This window comes from Moschus berezovskii, chromosome 3 (genome assembly GCF_049115385.1).
Source record: "Moschus berezovskii isolate FMDL1 chromosome 3, NW_MosBer_1.0, whole genome shotgun sequence".
Taxonomy (NCBI): domain Eukaryota; kingdom Metazoa; phylum Chordata; class Mammalia; order Artiodactyla; family Moschidae; genus Moschus; species Moschus berezovskii.
In genome coordinates, this window is record NC_142462.1 from 54,598,398 (window position 1) to 54,616,665 (window position 18,268).

The 18,268-nt window shown below is 44.0% G+C and overlaps 1 protein-coding gene across 2 annotated transcripts in view; it reads right to left on the reverse strand.

The window, feature by feature from the left end:
- PUS7 (pseudouridine synthase 7) overlaps positions 1-13,294 on the reverse strand; it is a 55,303-nt gene extending 42,009 nt beyond the window's left edge. The window contains exons 1-4 of one of the 2 annotated variants that reach the window (XM_055420737.2): positions 13,071-13,294; positions 2,774-3,194; positions 1,591-1,675; positions 1,356-1,457 (exon numbers count right to left, since the gene is read on the reverse strand). In XM_055420737.2, coding sequence (XP_055276712.2) covers positions 1,356-1,457; positions 1,591-1,675; positions 2,774-3,194; positions 13,071-13,197 — 735 coding nt within the window. In that variant the 5' untranslated portion in view covers positions 13,198-13,294. The other variant, XM_055420738.2, reaches the window with a different exon arrangement.
- Between the last annotated feature and the right edge of the window lie 4,974 nt (positions 13,295-18,268).

Below are 18,268 nucleotides of genomic sequence, written 5' to 3' on the forward strand. Positions count from 1 at the left end.
CAAACCAGGGATCGAACTCTGGTCTTCCACATTGCAGGCAGACTCTTTACCGTCTGAGCCATGAGGGAATCCCCCAAAATTCTGAGAAGTTACAGTAAACTGTTTTTACCTGGGAGCAATGGAAGTGGCAATTTCAGACAAACCCATAACAGGCAAGTCACCAAAATATAGTACAAGATGAATTTAACACAAAGTTACAATTCTAAAAGTCTTGTGCTACAAGATTCTTAGAATCTTGTATTTTCTTTGCTACAGAGATTACCTAGAGCTACTGTGTCCCTTATAATAACCACTAGTCATACACGGCAACTGAGCACTTCAAACATGGCAAGTCTGAAATGAGATGTGCTACCAGTATAAAGTGACACAGGATTCTGAAGACTTAGTAGGAAAAAAAGAAAATAAAACACGTCATTAGTAATTTTGAAAATACTGATTATATACTGAAATATTTTGAAAATAGTAGGGCAAATAAAATATACCGCCAAAATTATTTGCCTGTTTGTTTTTACATTTTTTGAAGATCTGAAATTAAGAACATGTCTCACTTCACAATATCACTGGCCAGGACCGTGGTGGTGGTAGTTTAGTTGTAAAGTCATGTCCAACTCTTGTGACCTCGTGCACTGTAGCCCACCAGGCTCCTCTGTCCATGGAATTCTCCAGGCAAGAATACTGGAGTGGTTACCATTTCCATTTCCTTCTCCAGGGGATCTTCCCAAGCCAAGGACTGAACCCACATCTCCTGCACTGCAAGCAGATTCTTTACCGCTGAGCCACCAGTGACAGCACTAACTGAGAAGAGTAAAACTTCCACAACAAACAGCTTTTAAAAAGGCATTTACTGTTCTATGCAGTAGCTGAGCTCTTTTTCGTATGAACAGAAGTGGTCTCAGGATAAGCAAAGCCACACTCCCTTACCTCTTTCCCCTAGTTCCCCCCACTTCCGGTGCCTCAGTTGAGACCAGGAGGCCTTTGGAGCTGGGGCCGTGGCCTCCCTGACAGGACCACACTGTCAGGCTGTGACAGTTCTTTGCAGCAGACACTTTGTGATACAATGGTCACTCTGCAATTCCAAACAGCAGATTTTTTTTGTCGATTTGTGGTCGTGTAAAAAAAATTTTTTAAAGCAAAAACGTAACTTTTTTTTCTTTTGGCCATAGTTTATCTGAATACTTGTTACCTGCCACTGATAAAAAACATTTTTTTAACGCAATGCTCTTTTAGATCAAATAGGGCAAGTCCATCCTTTTGTTAACTACTGTAATTATTCCAGAAGACACTTACTAAAAACCCACCCAAAAAGACGCAATAAAAACCTTAAAAAAAACTTTTCACATTTTTGCACTACTTACCTCAATGGCAACACTGGTTTCCTTATTTTTAAAAAGCTGGAGCTCTTCTAAACGCTGCTTTTCTTCAGCTGTTAAAACTGTAAATACATCTTCCGAAGGATCCTTTAAAATAACCATGAGAACTCCCAGTGAGTCACACACAGAATTTGAGGCTGTCAAAGCTCTCTATTTCTATGATCTCCAGGAAATATTATTTTTATACAGAAGGTGACTTCTGCTAGAGAGCTGTTCCTACCTCTTCATCTACTGGGACAGACAAGTCACTCAAATGGCTGATTCGTCCATCTCTTCCTATTTCGTGAACGATGAAGTCAGAGTATCTGAGGAAAAGAAAATCAGAGCATTAACATTTTGCTGCCTATTAATTCTAGGAGAAAGTTTGTCAACAGTAAGCCTTATTATTGTGCAAAACAGGTATTAAAAATAAAAACTTTCAGTGCAAAGTTATGTAGTTAATTTTTCTGGTTTCATGATGAAGTCTAATCCACACCTTGGCCTGGTACCAGGTACAGAAAAGACCTTCTGAGCTTCTAGAATCTTCTTCCAGAAAAATGCCTAGATCAAAGCTTACTAATGTTGCCCTATGACTATATAGTTCATTCTAAAGTGAATCATGAAACACAGCAAATTTAACCAAATTGGAAGCCAGTGTATCTACCTTGAGCCACCCTGAAGCTTACCTTTATGCTAAATACTTTATATACATTATTTAAAGTCCTATTAACTATTCCCAGGTAGCATTATGACCCATTTTTTGGACAGGGATTCTGAGGCTCTGAGGAGTTAAGTAACTACGAAGTGGCTAAACTACATTCACATCCAGATCCACCTGGCTACAAAGACCACCTTCTTTCTCCTGTCAATGTGGCCCAATCAGGTAAAAGAGTTTAAGATTTTAAGACCAATTAAAGGGAAAACTCAAAACCATTTAATTACCATTGAAAGTAATTTATTTTAAGGTAATACCCACTCATTGGAAAAGACTCTGATGCTGGGAAAGGTTGGGGGCAGGAGCAGAAGGGGACGACAGAGAATGACATGGCTGGATGGCATCACCGACTCTGTGGACATGAGTTTGAGTGAACTCCGGGAGTTGGTGATGGACAGGGAGGTCTGGCGTGCTGTGATTCATGGGGTCGCGGAGAGTCGGACACGACTGAGCGACTGAACTGAACTGAACTGAATACCCACTCACATACTAACAAAGCAGGCCACAGGGAAATTGCTATTTTTTACTCATTTTATATTCAAATAGTTTCATTTACTCATTTGGGCAGCTTTTCTTCATCCTATTCCTGACTGACCACTGGTGTGAAAAATCCTTGGGGACAGAACGCTAAATGGAAGAATAGACTGATTTCTTTTTAAAGAAAAGAATTAATAAAACAAAAATAACTTGATACAAAAACAAAACGAACCTTTCTTTTAAGATTCCTGAGAATCCCTGGTGAGAACTTACGAACTTGGTGATGCCCACATCCAGCTCAGTGAGCCCATGCTTCATCATGTCTGCAAAGCTCTCCGCTTCCTCCTCCTCCTCACCCTCCTCTGAGAGGCCATCTTCCTCCTCCTCTTCCTCTGACGGAACTTCAGAGTTCTTTCTACCCTGGCCAGCAGTTTCGGGAGGCCCAGGCACCTTTCCACTGCTGGGTGGAGAGCTGTCCTCTAGCCCGTCTTGACCTGTGGTTGGACAGCATTCTGAGACCTTCTGCCTCTTGGCCTCCTCAGCTGGGGCCACAATGTCATTATCTTCGATGGCAACGGACCCCCGTTTCAATGACACACTAGGCATTTCTGTCATCTCCATTTTCAAGTATCCAAGAAGACATTTAAGAGAACCTTTTAGAAGGAAGAGAGTAGGTGGTAAAAATCACTTTTGTACAGAATTGGGTTTCAGCAAACAGAGGCACAGTTAACTTTGTTCCTAAGGTCCTAAGTATCAATTATTAAAATAATTCTTCCAAATATGCTTTTCGTGGCATAGAAAAAATGGTACAGCACTTCTGCAGGGAATTTGATATCAAAAGCCTTTAAAATATTAGGCCTTTTGACCCGGAAATACTTCTTTAAGGGATTATCTTAAGAAATTAATTAAAGTGCTTCAAGTTTTAGCTATAAGGATGCTCACCTCAGTGCTTTTACATTAAAAAAAAAAAAATTAAGAACAATGACATTAAGGTACATAAGCCAAACAATATGTAAAAACAATGTTCAAAGAAACTGGAAAAGGCAGTTACTTCTAGGATTGGGTACAGGTGGCTGGGGACAGCAGGAAGACTTGTTTTCACTGAATACTACATTTGTATCATCTAACTTTTGATTCATGGATCTTGCTATCTTTTCGAAAAACTGATTAAGATAAAAGTGTATACATGTATTTACTGACATGAACACATACTCATACCAGGTCATTTTTTTTTTTTTAAAGCAAGGAGTATGAGACTTCCCTAGTGGTCCAGAGCCTTCCAATGCAGGGGATGTGGGTCCGATCACTGGTTAGTAACTAAATCCCTGATGTCTTGAGGCAACTAAGCCCAAGCCTCAACTACTGAGCCCAAGCACTTTAGACCCTGGGTATACAACTAAAGAAGCCTGCACGCCACAATGAGGACTCAGCACAGCCAAAAAATTAAAAATGGACTTAAAAAAAAGCAAGGAGAATAAAGAGTTGTTTAAGTACAGAGTTTCAGTTTTGCAAGATAAAAAAGAGCTCTACATATTGGCTGCACAATGTGTATGAACTTAACACTACCGAACTATATACTTTAAAATGGTCAGAATGATGTTTTGTGTATTCTGCCACAATTAAAAAAATACAGATCATTTAAAGCTAATACACAAATCACTGAGCAAAAGTCTAGGAAGCCGTATATACTTTGCAGTACAGAGCACACATTTATTAATATCTAAGACTGCAAGTGCTTGTCTAATTTGATTTTATTTAATGCTCTAGGTGAAACAGGGATAAGGCTTTTTCTTAATTATATTTTTATTTAGTTGCTAAGTCATGTCTGACTCTTTTGTGACCCCAGAGACTGTGGCCCCGCCAGGCTCCTCTTTCCATGGGATTTTCTAGGCAAGAATACTGGAGTGGGTTGCCATTTGCTTCTCCAGGGTACCTTTCCAACTCTGGGATCGAACCCGTGTCTCCCACATTGCAGGGTGGATCCTTTACCACTGAGCCACCTGGGAAGCCCTATATTAATTATACAGGGAGATGCTTAAAGTAATATACAAACTCAGTAAACATAAAGAACATAAATGAGCAGAACATCCTAGTTCTCCTGGTTAACCAGAATCCCATCTATAGAAGCATCTACAGCAGAGCAATAATGATGAACTAAATTTTAAGAATCCATGTTTGATCTTGCCTCACTGTCAAAAATCAAGAATGGAAAGAAAAGGAAAAGGAAAAAAGGATCATGACGGCTACAAAAAGGGGGGGGAGGTAGAGAAAAATGTCAGTAAAAATAATTTTGTTTGAAAGACAAAAAAAAATAGTTAAGAAAACGGAAGAAACCAAGAAACAGGAACAAAAGTGAACTGCAACTAGTTATACAATTTATAAAATTATCTCAATTCAAGTAAGAAAGCACTTATTTTTCACGTGTTCTAAGCAAGGTATGGAGAAGGCAATGGCAAGCCACTCCAGTACTATTGCCTAGAAAATCCCATGGATGGAGGAGCCTGGTAGGCTGCAGTCCGTGGGGTCGCTAAGGGTCGGACACGACTGAGCGACTTCACTTTCACTTTTCACTTTCACACATTGGAGAAGGAAATGGCAACCCACTCCAGTGTTCTTGCCTGGAGAATCCCAGGGACGGGGGAGCCTGGTGGGCTTCCGTCTATGGGGTCACACAGAGTCGGACACGACTGAAGTGACTTAGCAGCAGCAGTAGCAGCAAGCAAGGTATAGCACAAGAGAACACTGACTTATGTGATGTTGGTGCTATTTCATTCTCATTTTATTTCAACAAACTGCCCTCAGAGCTTGTACACCAGTGAGGGAGGCAGACAGGGCCCGGGGCTTACTTGGAGACATGACAACACACAGAAGACCATGGGGCACTGGTGGTGAGGGTGTCTGTGAAGACCCCTTCCTAATGAAAGACCAGCGTGAACACCCGAGCTAAGCTTTGGGGACTGAGTAAGAGAGAGGCTGTGGAAAAGGGGGGAGGAAGGTGGTGCAGCAGGCATAGATGCTCGGAGAACTAGAGGAGCCCCTCCAAGTGGCCCCGCATCACAAAGAGTGAAACAGACAAGGAGAGAGCCTGCAGTTAAAGCTGGGAGCTGGCTGAAGCCACACCAGGCTGAATGGAGGGAATTACATCTGAAAAACCGAACTGCCATCTGATTCATGAGTCAGAGACATTTCATGGCATCTTTTCAAAGAGAAAGATGGAGTTAGGCTGGGAGATTAGGTAAGACAACAACCGAGGAAAGAAATCAGCTTGATTTAAGGCTGAGGCAAGGGTAACAGAAGGTGCAGGTGGGTTCAGGAACGTTTAGGAGGTGGTGCAGACAGCACTGGGTGACCAATGCGGGAGGAAAGAGGAAATACTATAGGATGACTCAGGTTTTCTGTCCTGGGGACTTGAGAGGGTAGCGGAACTCTTCCTGACACAGGGACCCCAGAAAGAGGCACGGGGGCATAGGGGTGGGGAGGAGACAAGCACATGTACAGGTCTGCGATGCTGCTGGCACGTGGTGGACATCCCTGAGTCACTTATTACACTGTGTCATACACAGTCTTCCCCCCAAACCCACAACGGCTCCCCAGCGGAGGTATGGACCTCGACCAGGGTCTGAGCACGTCCTGTAGCTGCTGACCTGGAACTGTGGCCTCTGGAGCGAGCAGCATGGCTGTAGAAGCGCCTGCAGGAAGCCAAGGAGGCCCCGCCCACCGAGACGCCCCAGGTGTGAAGACACGCTTGCACCATGCGATCATCCTGCCTGAGGTGGTGGGCTGCACGGTGGGCATCTACAATGGCAAGACCTTCAACCAAGTGGAAATTAAGCCTGAGATGACCACCCACAGCCTAGGCGAGTTCTCTCAGTCGCCTACAACCCGGTGATATCAGGGCCACCCATCTGTCCCAATTCACTCCCCTCAAGTAGCCTGCCAGCCAAAAGAGACACAGACATTTCTAGAAGAAAACAACCCCCTCCCCACCCCAAGTTCCCAGCTGGCGTGCAGGATCTACCAGGAGGTCCTGATAGCCTTAGGAGTCCTGCACTCTGCTCTCTTCAGGGAGGGCTGAGGTAAGCTGCACATCGACCTCCTCCCCAGAATGCAGAGAACTCATCAGGTTCTTTCTCAACAACCTGAGGGCCAAGAGCCTCGACAGAAACCCCAGTTACTTTCTCTTCCCCATTCTGCTTCGGCACCGTCTATCATCTGGTACTGTGTTGATTTCCAATCCTCCACACATGCCTCTAACTCAGGCCCAGCCCCCATAGGTCCCAATCCCAGCCTGACTACTCACAGAACTCTCTCCAGGGGGAAGTCCTCCATATCTGTATTCTCAGATTAACCTAGTCTCACCTGACTTGATGGACATGAAACTGAAACAACTCCAGGAGACAGTGAAGGATGGGGAGCCTGGCGTGCTGCAATCCATGGCGTTGAAAAGAGTCTGACATGACTGAGCAGCAGCAGCAGCACCACCACCTGTCCTTTAAGACTCATCTGAAGACCCTGAGGCCCAAATCCCATGCCCTCCTCTCTATTAAGTCCACATCTTCCCATTTTACCTCCCTTCAAGTGCACTACCCATACAGGCACTCAAACACCAGGCTTTCCCACCCCACTTTCCAGCTGTGTAACTGGTCAGAGTAAATAACCTCTCCTAGCCCCTGTTCTTCAGCTGAAAAACATGAATAATATGTGCTTCACAGGACTGCTGTGAAAATGAAATGAGATGACAAACACAGAGTGGCTAGCCACAGTAGGAACTAAATAAATGCTAGTCTCTTGTCCTCCTTCAAGAGGTGTGAAGACTCTCTAAGGATCAGTTCAGTTCAGTTGCTCAGTCATGTCCAACTCTTTGCGACCCCATGAATCACAGCACGCCAGGCCTCCCTGTCCATCACCAACTCCCAGAGTTCACTCAAACTCATGTCCACAGAGTTGGTGATGCCATCCAGCCATCTCATTCTCGGTCATCCCCTTCTCCTCCCGCCCCCAACCTTTGCCAGGATATTAACTCTCTAATACCTGTCAGAGAATCCAGAGAAGTATATTAAGCATCAGTAGATATTTTTGAGAAGTCCTGAAACAGGTGCTGAAACTCTTCCCCATCTACAGAGATCAAAGACACACTAAGTAGCAATTCCTTAATGAAATACTGGCCCTGGGCAATGACATCAATGGCCACTAACATCACAAAAGAGAGACAACCAGATGCTGCAGGCCCCTGAAAGGACATGCTGTTGTCTGTGAAGTTCTTACTGACTGAAACTATGTCTACTGGTTTAGATGGCATAAAGAGACAGAAGATGTTAACGTTCACCACCACCACGGGGAAGCAATCAGCAGAAGTCTGAATGTGGAAAACTCAACAAGGATCAGGACAGTCCCTCAACTAATGAATAGCAACAGGAAAAGGAGGAAAGGGGAATGTACAAATAGATAAACCTGGATCCTTCTTTGAATCCAGGTTTAACAAGCCAACTGTTAAAAATGTATTTATGAGACAATCAGGGATATTGAAACAGTGCGGACAGTTATGACATTAAGATAGTATGGTCAGCTTTTAAGGTGCAATATCACTATTCAACTCAGTCGCTCAGTCGTGTCCAACTCTTTGTGACCCCATGGACTGCAGCACATCGGGCTTCCCTGTCCATTACCAACTCCCAAGCTTGCTCAAACACACTCCATCGAGTTGGTGATGCCAACCAATCATCTCGTCCTCTGTCATCCCCTTCTCCTCCTGCCTTCAATCTTTCCCAGCATCAGGGTCTTTTCTAAGAAGTCAATTCCTCGCATCAGGTGGTCAAAGCATTGGAGCTTCAACTTCAGCAATATCACTGTGGTTACACTTAACAGAATCTTTATGTTTTACAGATACAGACTCAAATCTTTATGGTTGAAAAAAGATATGAAGTCTGGACTTTGTTTCAAAATAATTTACCAGTGGAGAATGAAAGTGGAGTGGGGTGCAGATTTAAAACAAGACTGGTCATGAGTTGATAACTGTTGAAACTGGGTGATGGGAACATGGGGATGTCATCATGTCATTCTCTCTACTGTGCATGTCTGAAATGCTTTATTATAAAAGTTCAAGGTATAAAAAGATACACTAATTATTCTACTCTCATCAAGCCACCACTCTTTCCAGCTCTACTGCTCCCTCTCTCCCATCACCTGTTCTTCAAACACACCAAGACCTCCAGTTCCAAGATACCACTTCTACCATCTTCATTTCCGCAAGTACACCAAAGCTCAACAACTCCAAACTCCTAACCAACACTCAACACTCTTGCTCACTAGTCCTGCTGCAAGATCCCTGCTAAACTTCAACTGAGTACCAATTCTGCTGTCTCCACCCATGCTCCTGGCCAGAGAACACAACGCCAGGTGAGTGGACTTCTTCTCGTGACAACCCTCCAGGCTGTCTTGCCATCCCTCCAACTCCTGTGTGCCATTCACAAAGAAAACAGGGGTCCTCAGGCAGCACACCTCCTACCAGCACATTCGCAAAACCCCTTATTATAACCATTGCCAAACAAGAGCAGCCCTCTGAAGGGAGGTCAAGACTCATTTTAGCACTCACTCACTCCTCGTGCCCATACTTCATCCCCTCAACAAACACTCACTGTGCACCTCTGTGCCAGGCATTATTCCAGGCACCATACACGACACAACACGACACACAAGCAAATCAAATAAACAGCCCACCAGCACGAAGCTTACGTTCAGGTGGAAGATCTGACCTCTACTCCATGCTTTTCTCCTGCCTCTCGAGGTGCTCTTTTCCCCTCCTGCTCAACTTGCTGCTTTCATTTGTCTTCCCCCTTCCTTCCCCCATCCTGATTCCTTCTCAGTCTCGTTTTCCAGCCAAGACCCATCTCCAACTCTCTGTTCACTCAAGGGTCCAAGGCAATGGGAACAAAAGCTAAACAACGATAGTGTGTGCACAGAGCTCACTCAAGCCTCTCTTTAGCCCTGTGACTTATGTGTCATTATTATTCCCACCTTAGCCCCTAAAAAACTGAAGCCCAGAGAGTTTCTTGCTCTAGTTCACACAGCTAGTAAGAAGTGGAATCAAACATCAAATTCAACATGCCCTGAAGTAATCTCATCTTTTCCCACCGCAAATGCACTTCTTTTAAACTGCATCTCTTACCTCAAAGAATCTTACTAACAAACTACCAGTCACCTAAACCAAAATACGGGTATCACTCCATCCCCTCATCTTCCCCTATGTGAATGAAATTCTAGAAGGCTTAGGACAGCATTGTTACACCTAACATCCCTGGAATGAGGATATTAGCAGACGGTGGATCTGAAGTATCAACCACTGGTGTCAACTTTTGTTTGGTGAGTGGCAGTTTGGGCATATGACTTGGAGTCTGATCTAGGTTGTGCCATTAACCAAGTGAGCCACCACTCTTAAGTCTCACTTCCTTTCTCTGTAAAGCAGAAAAATGATGACTTGGTCAAAGGTCTGTTCTAGCTGTTGCTATTCAGCTGTTGGTCATTAATATTTATTATGGATGCTTTCCACTGAAGAACTGTGCTGCTGAGTCTGGGGAAAAAAAAAATCAAAGCTTCTTATGGTTCTTTTGTTTTCTCATTAAGTATGGCTCTCTCCTTCAAACATCATTTCAATTTTAAGAGACCCTCAAAGCACTGCCAAGAGCACCAAAAAAACAGGCCTTTAGTATTTTCTGGCAGTCTTTTTCTTGCTACTTTGGACACTTGCCTGATCCTTTTTTCTTGTTACATTTAATTGCAAAGACAAGCTCATTAAACAAAATTATTTTCCATTTGTTTTAGCCGATGGCCCTAATACAGACATTAATTATCAAGGTATATGTAACACAAGTGATTATAAATCATTTAATATATATTTTGCTAAGTTCTGTCTGTGGGCCTAGAAGCTGAGAACATATTTACTAGAACAGCTGTGCAAACTTCTGGACCAGGGGAGGCAGAACTAAAATCAGCATCAATTTCTTAACCAGAAAATACGTAAATGAGAAGACTGAAATGAAATATAATTTCTAAATGAGAGAGGACCATGTGAACATCCAAGAGGCTGAGAAGAATTTAACCAGAAAGACAACCCTGACTGTCCCCATTCAACTGCTCTAAGGAAATGAGTTTGCATTCAGGAAAATCCAAATATACATATTCAAGTCTTCAAAAAACGACTGGCTTTAAAAAAAGGGAGGGAAAAAAAAAGGTGGGGGGGAGGGATGGGAAGTAAAAGGCCTAGCTTTATGAGTTTTTAAAATGGTATTAAAATTTCAAAAATTTTCAAAAAACACAAAGCTGAACAAATACACTATCCAAAATAGTAAGATAGCATCTCAAATGTCAAGCAATCTTTATTAGAGACCAGACATTTGATGCTTCTGGGAAGAAAATGAAATCCACTGATGAGTACCCATGAACTCGAAGTCCTACACAATTCATTAGAGGAAATACTAAAGTAATAGATTTTATTTCTTTTACACTCCAAATGAACCAAACGGGATTAGAAGTTTTACAATTCCAACAGTTTTTAAGTTTTTCATTAAGAAATTAGATTCACAAATAAGCTTCCTCTACAATCCACAATCGGAGACGACAATGGCAACCCACTCCAGTCCTCTTGCCTGGAAAATCCCATGGACGGAGGAGCCTGGTGGGCTGCAATCCATGGGGTCGCTGAGTCGGACACGACTGAGTGACTTCACTTTCACTTTTATGCATTAGAGAAGGAAATGGCAACCCACTCCTGTGTTCTTGCCTGGAAAATCCCAGGGATGGGGGAGCCTGTTGGGCTAACGTCTAAGGGGTTGCACAGAGTCGGACACGACTGAAGCAACTTAGCAGCAGCAGCACAATCCACAATAAAAATCAAGTTTAGCATTTTCAAAATTTTAATGCAACATTGATAGTCCCTTAACATAATTTCCTGCAAGATGAACGTCGAAAAAACAGCAATATTAGTCTCAATCTCATCTGTACTTCAAAACCCTCCACAACTTATTCTTTATAAATGTACCTCTTCTCCTTCTCTGCAAAGCATCAAGAAGCCCTCCAGCTCTCACAATAAGGAGCCGTCTCATTAGGGCAGGGCACACACTACACTCTAATATGTGAAGTAATGAAGTCCGTTAGATTTGTTCATTTCACAAATATTTATTGAGCACCTCTTATTTGTCTGGCACTGTTCCAAGCAATGGGGAAAAGAAAATTTCCTGCCTCAACTGAGCTTACATATCAGAGAAAAATATTAGAACAATCTCAGGAAACGCACATCTGTAAAAGCCATAAATCAAGCAGAGTAAGGGCAGTGAGAATAAGAGGAGTGCTCTTCAGTGAAGTCTAAGGAGGTGCCTTGTGAGCAAAGGCTTGAAGCAAGAACTAGACATGAAAAGCAGCAGAAATAGGGCCAACAAAGGACCTGAAATAGGAGCAAACTTGGTCAAGGGACCAGCTGGACTGTCATTTCTCTCTCCCATCTGGGGCCAAAAGCCATGTTTTACTAATCGCTCCAATGCACCAGTTTCTACCAAAATATAAGTTCTTAAGGAGTTGTAAATTAATACATACAAACTGTTGGCTACCCGGCCTAATGACTGACCAAAATCACTGACCATATTTAGCAGTCCCTTTTCAGAATGAGTATACAGTAGTCTGATTTTTGACAGTTCCCTCAACCGCCAAGGCATCCCCAGGTGATGGAGCATGCCCGATTCACAGATGATTAGAGACTTGAAACAAAAACCAACCTTTAGTTATCCTATATTTTCGGAATAAAAAAAAAAAAGTGGTCTGACAACAGAACTAAATATGTGAAAGACTAAACTCTCCAAACCTTATTTCTTGGCAGGCCCTAATACCCAGGCAATGAGAGTGTACTTTTAAATCTCTCGGTGCAAGGCTGGCGGTAGACACCTCGCGGATTAGTTTCAACACGCCCAGCAACCCCCTGCTGCATCCACTCATTTAAATCTGACCGAGAAAAACTCTGGTTTTCTCCTCCACTGGGAAACGTCTATAAAACAGTCACCTGAGAGCCTGCCGGGAACATAGTAGGATCGCTGTTAGTAATGAGAGATAAGAGGATGAAAGAACGTGGGCGGGCCCAGCGGTGCACGGGAGCGCTGTAAAGGGCTTCAGGATAAAGGCGGGTTGTCTCTTCCGGGAGGAAGAAGAGTTTAGGAACCGTCGCGGCAAAGAAGAGGAGGAGAGGGACAGGGATCCACGCGCTGACAGCGCCGCGGGGAGCAGAGAGGGCGCGGCGGCCGCTAGGAACCGCCCGGAGAGCCGGGGGCGCGGGGCTGGCACCGCCGAGGCGCGAGACCAGCCGGGCTCCAGCCGCGCTCCCGCGGGCACGATGCGTAATGGAGGCGCCGTGTACGCACCGCGGGCTCCGACACGACCCGGACTCCTTCCGAGGCCATGCTGCCCCTCCAGGCGGGCTTTCGGGCCGGGGCGCCGGGCCGAGGGGTGGCCGCGGAGCCCAGGCGGCAGACGGGAGGCCGCACACTTACCCCAGGCCTGAGAGCGTGCGCGCGGCGCAGGCCGGGCGACGAGAAGGCGGGCGCGCTGCTCCGGGGGCGGGAGGAAGGCGGAGGGAAGGGCCACTCGGAAGAACCAACCGCGAGGGCAGCCCAGCATAGGCAGCGAGCGCGGGGTTCGCCGAGGCCCCCGCAGCGCTCAGGCGGACTCACAGCCGCCTCGCTCGCACACGTGCGGCTCAGCGACGCGCCGCCGCCTGCTGGCCCCTCCCCTGAGGGCGGAGCCTGGCCTCCGCCGCCGGCCCCGCTTTTGGCCCTGCCCACCGATCTGCGGAGGTCTCACCCACTTCAGCCCGCTCCTGTGTCTTGGACCTGGGGAGGCATCGCGTTCGCATCTTTTGGCCTCGCAACCTGTGGGGGCTGGAGCTTACTGTGATCCTTTCACTCTAGGAGCTCACAGGCTGCCGCACTTGGACTTTGGTGGGGCTATAAACCCAGAGAGAAATTGCAGTGTCATATAGCTGTGAAAAGAAGAGAAGCGAAAAGCAAAGAAGAAAAGGATAAATATAAGCATCTGAATGCAGAGTTCCAAAGAATAGCAAGGAGAGGTAAGAAAGCGATCAATGCAAAGAAAGAGAGGAAAACAACAGAATAGGAAAGACAAGAGATCTCCTCAAGAAAATTAGAGACACCAAGGGAACATTTCATGCAAAAGTGGGCTCGATAAAGGACGGAAATGGTATGGACCAAACAGAAGCAGAAGATATTAAGAGGTGGCAAGAATACACAGAACTGTACAAAAAAGATCTTCACGACCCAGATAATCACGATGGTGTGATCACTCACCTAGAGCCAGACATCCTGGAATGTGAAGTCAAGTGGACCTTGGAAAGCATCACTACGAACAAAGCTAGTGGAAGTGATGGAATTCCAGTTGAGCTATTTAAAATCCTGAAAGATGATGCTGTGAAAGCGCTGCACTCAATATGCCAGCAAATTTGGAAAACTCAGCAGTGGTCACAGGACTGGAAAAGGTCAGTCTTCATTCCAATCCCAAAGAAAGGCAATGCCAAAGAATGCTCAAACTACTGCACAATTGCACTCATCTCACATGCTAGTAAAGTCATGCTCAAAATTCTCCAAGCCAGGCTTCAGCAATACGTGAACTGTGAATTTCCAGATGTTCAAGCAGGTTTTAGAAAAGGCAGAGGCACCAGAGATCAAATTGCCAACATCTTCTGGATCATGGAAAAAGCAAGAGAGTTCCAGAAAACCATCTATTTGTGCTTCATTGACTATGCCAAAGCCTTTGATTGTGTGGATCACAATAAACTGTGGACAATTCTGAAAGAGATGGGAATACCAGACTACCTGACCTGCCTCTTGAGAAACCTGTATGCAGGTCAGGAAGCAACAGTTAAAACTGGACATGGAACAACAGACTGGTTCCAAATAGGAAAAGGAGTACGTCAAGGCTGTATATTGTCACCCTGCTTATTTAACTTATATGCAGAGTACATCATGAGGAACGCTGAGCTGAAAGAAGCACAAGCTGGAATCAAGATTGCCGGGAGAAATATCAATAACCTCAGATATGCAGATGACACTACCCTTATGGCAGAAAGTGAAGAGGAACTAAAAAGCCTCTCGATGAAACTGAAAGAGGAGAGTGAAAATGTTGGTTTAAAGCTCAACATTCAGAAAACTAAGATCATGGCATCTGGTCCCATCACTTCATGGGAAATAGATGGAGAAACAGTGTCAGACTTTATTTTTTGGGGCTCCAAAATCACTGCAGATAGTGACTGCAGCCATGAAATTAAAAGACACTTACTCCTTGGAAGGAAAGTTATGACCAGCCTAGATAGCATATTAAAAAGCAGAGACATTACTTTGCCCACAAAGGTCCGTCTAGTCAAGGCTATGGTTTTTCCATTGGTCATGTATGGATGTGAGAGTTGGACTGTGAAGAAAGCTGATCGCCGAAGAATTGATGCTTCTGAACTGTGGTCCTGGAGAAGACTCTTGAGAGTCCCTTGTACTGCAAGGAGGTCCAACCAGTCCATTCTAAAGGAGATCAATCCTGGGTGTTCATTGGAAGGACTGATGCTAAAGCTGAAACTCCAGTACTCTGGCCACCTCATGGAAGAGTTGACTCACTGGAAAAGACTCTGATGCTGGGAGGGATTGGGGGTGGGAGGAGAAGGGGACGACAGAGAGTGAGATGGCTGGATGGCATCACCGACTCGATGGACATGAGTTTGAGTGAACTCCGGGAGTTGGTGATGGACAGGGAGGCCTGACGTGCTGCGATTCATGGGGTCGCAAAGAGTCGGACACAACTGAGCGACTGAACTGAACTGAACTGAATGGTATATGTCCATGGGGGCCATGGGGCCGCAAAGAGTCGGACACCACTGAGTGACTGAACAACAATAATGGTAATTTAAAATTTTTTGACTAACCCCCATATAGTTTTCCATAACAGCACTTCAGTTCAGTCGTTCAGTCGTGTCTGATACTTTGCAACCCCATGGACTACAGTATGCCAGGCATCCCTGTCCATCACCAACTCCCGGAGCTTGCTCAAAATCATGTCCATCCCGTCAGTGATACCATCCAACCATCTCATCCTCTGTCGTCCCCTTCTCCTCCTGCCTTCAATCATTCCCAGCATCAGGTTCTTTTCCAACGAGTCAGCTCTTTGCATCAGGTGGCCAAAGTACTGGAGTTTCAGCTTCAGCATCAGTCCTTCCAATGAATATTCAGGACTGATCTCCTTTAGGATGGACTGGTTTGATCTCCTTGCAGTCCAGGGGACTCTCAAGTGTCTTCTCCAACACCACAGTTCAAAATCATCAATTCTTTGGTGTTTAGCTTTCTTTGTAGACTTGTTTTTAAACCCTGGGTTTACATGTGGGTATCTGGTTAGCTGATTATAGGTAATTCATGCAGACTGGTAGTTTTCTATCCTGCCTTCCTTTGATATTATTCATCTCAGTTAAGTACTTCGGGTAGTTTTCTGTCCCTAATGCATGTACAATCACATATTATTTAACTGTGGTTAGTTCATAGGTTAATGTCTCAATGACAGCAAACTGCACATATTTTTACCACACCCACACAGTAGAAATTCAATCTAAATTTAATTTTTCCCATACAGTTGACCCTTGAACAATACAGGGGTTGGGGCACCGACTCTCTGTTCAGTGTTGTTGCTCAGACACTAAGTCGTGTCTTTGGCACTCAGCCTTCTTTACGGTCCAACTCTCACATCCGTACATGACTACTGGAAAAACCATAGCTTTGACTATATGGACCTCTGTCACAGAAGTGATGTTTCTGCTTTTTAATATGCTGTCTAGGTTGGTCATAGCTTTTCTTCCAAGGAACAAGCGTCTTTTAATTTCATGGCTGCAGTCACTGTGGTGATTCTGGAGCCCAAGAAAAGAAAATCTGTCACTGCTTCCACTTTCTCCTCTTCTATTTGCCATGAAGTGATGGGACCATATGCCATGATCTTCGTTTTTTTGAATGCTGATTTTCAAGCCAGCTTTTTCACTCTCCTCTTTCATTCTCATCAAGAGGCTTTTTATTTTCTCGTCACTTTCTGCCTTTATGGTGGTATCATCTGCATATCTGAGGTTGTTAATATTTCTCCCAGCAATCATGATTCCAGCTTGTTGTTCATCCAGCCCAGCATTTCACATGATATACTCTACATGTAAATTAATGAAGCAGGGTGACAATATATAGCCTTGTCATACTCCTTTCTCAATTTTGAATCAGTCCGTTGTTCCATATCTAACTGTTGGCCCAAATACAGTTTTCTCAGGAGATAGGTAGTTGGTCTGGTATTCCCATCTCTTTGAGAATTTTCCAGTTTGCTGTGATCCACACAGTCAAAGGCTTTACATAGTCAATAAAGCAGAAATAGATGTTTTTCTCTGTCTGGTGGAAAATCCAAGTATAACTTGCTAGTCAGCCCTTTGTATCTGCATTTCCACATCCACGGATTCAACTAACCATGGATGATACAGTACTAAAGTACATATTTACTGAAAAAAATCTGAGAAGTGGACATGGGTAGCTCAAACTTATGTTGTTCAAGGGTCAACTAACTGTCCTTTAAAAAGTATCTTCTCTGAAACTGTGGCCCACCTCCTTACAAACACATATGGAGGAAAGAATGTTCACATTTCTTTGTACATTAACTAACTCGTGGTCAAAACTTACCCTCTTTGCATTTCACCCTTAAGCTGCCTTAGACAAGATCCAAGTAAAATATGCATTTTTACTTTTTTTGTTCTCCAAAAAGGCAGTTCTTTATTGGCTTATAGTTAACACAGGAATGTTCAAAACTTCTTCCCCATTCCAACTCCCTTTAATAAACATTTGACAGTTTAATGTTCTCATTGACTTTAAAATTATATCCTAACTTGTATATTATGTATAATATTCAGGATCCTGCTTTTACACATGAGCACTATGGATTGGGTTTCCCTGGTGGCTCATAGGTAAAGAATCCACCAGCAATGCAGGAGACCTGGGTTCCATCCCTGGGTGGGGAATATCCCCTGAGGAGGGCATGGCAACCCACTCCAGTATTCTTGCCTGGAGAATCCTCATGGATAGAGGAGCCTGGCGGGCTGCAGTCCATGAGGTCGAGAAGAGCTGGACATGACTGAACAACGAAGCACAGCACTATGGATTGCTAACTGCTTAAAACACACAGTTTATCTCTTGTTTCATCCTTATTGTCTCACAGTCTGCCCATCTTAGATGGTTCTTTCCATTTTCCAGATAGTAGTTAATTGTTTTTTGTGCTCCCTCAATCAATGCAAACATATCCCTTGTTGAACTTAACTGCACTCAATCTTAAAATTAATATTCATGTCTATTTCCTTCACCAGACTGAGAATTCTTCAGAGGCAAAAATTTGGGTTTAATCTTTTTTCTTTTATTTTTTAAAATTTTTATCAGAATTATACATATCTGTGAGTTAGAGTCAATTCTGCAAAAATCCTGGAAGTTTTGCAATGAAACAGCAGAGACTATATTCCTACCTCACTCCTCCCCTGTTTCTTCTTCCCCAAAGTTATTTCACCTTTTTCAACTGGTTATTTTAATATTTACCTTCATTTCTACGAAATGTTTGCATTTCTGTTTCTTGCTGTCACTTTTAGGCACTGTCTTTTGACTTCACTTAATGAAAAATGAGGGCTTATTTC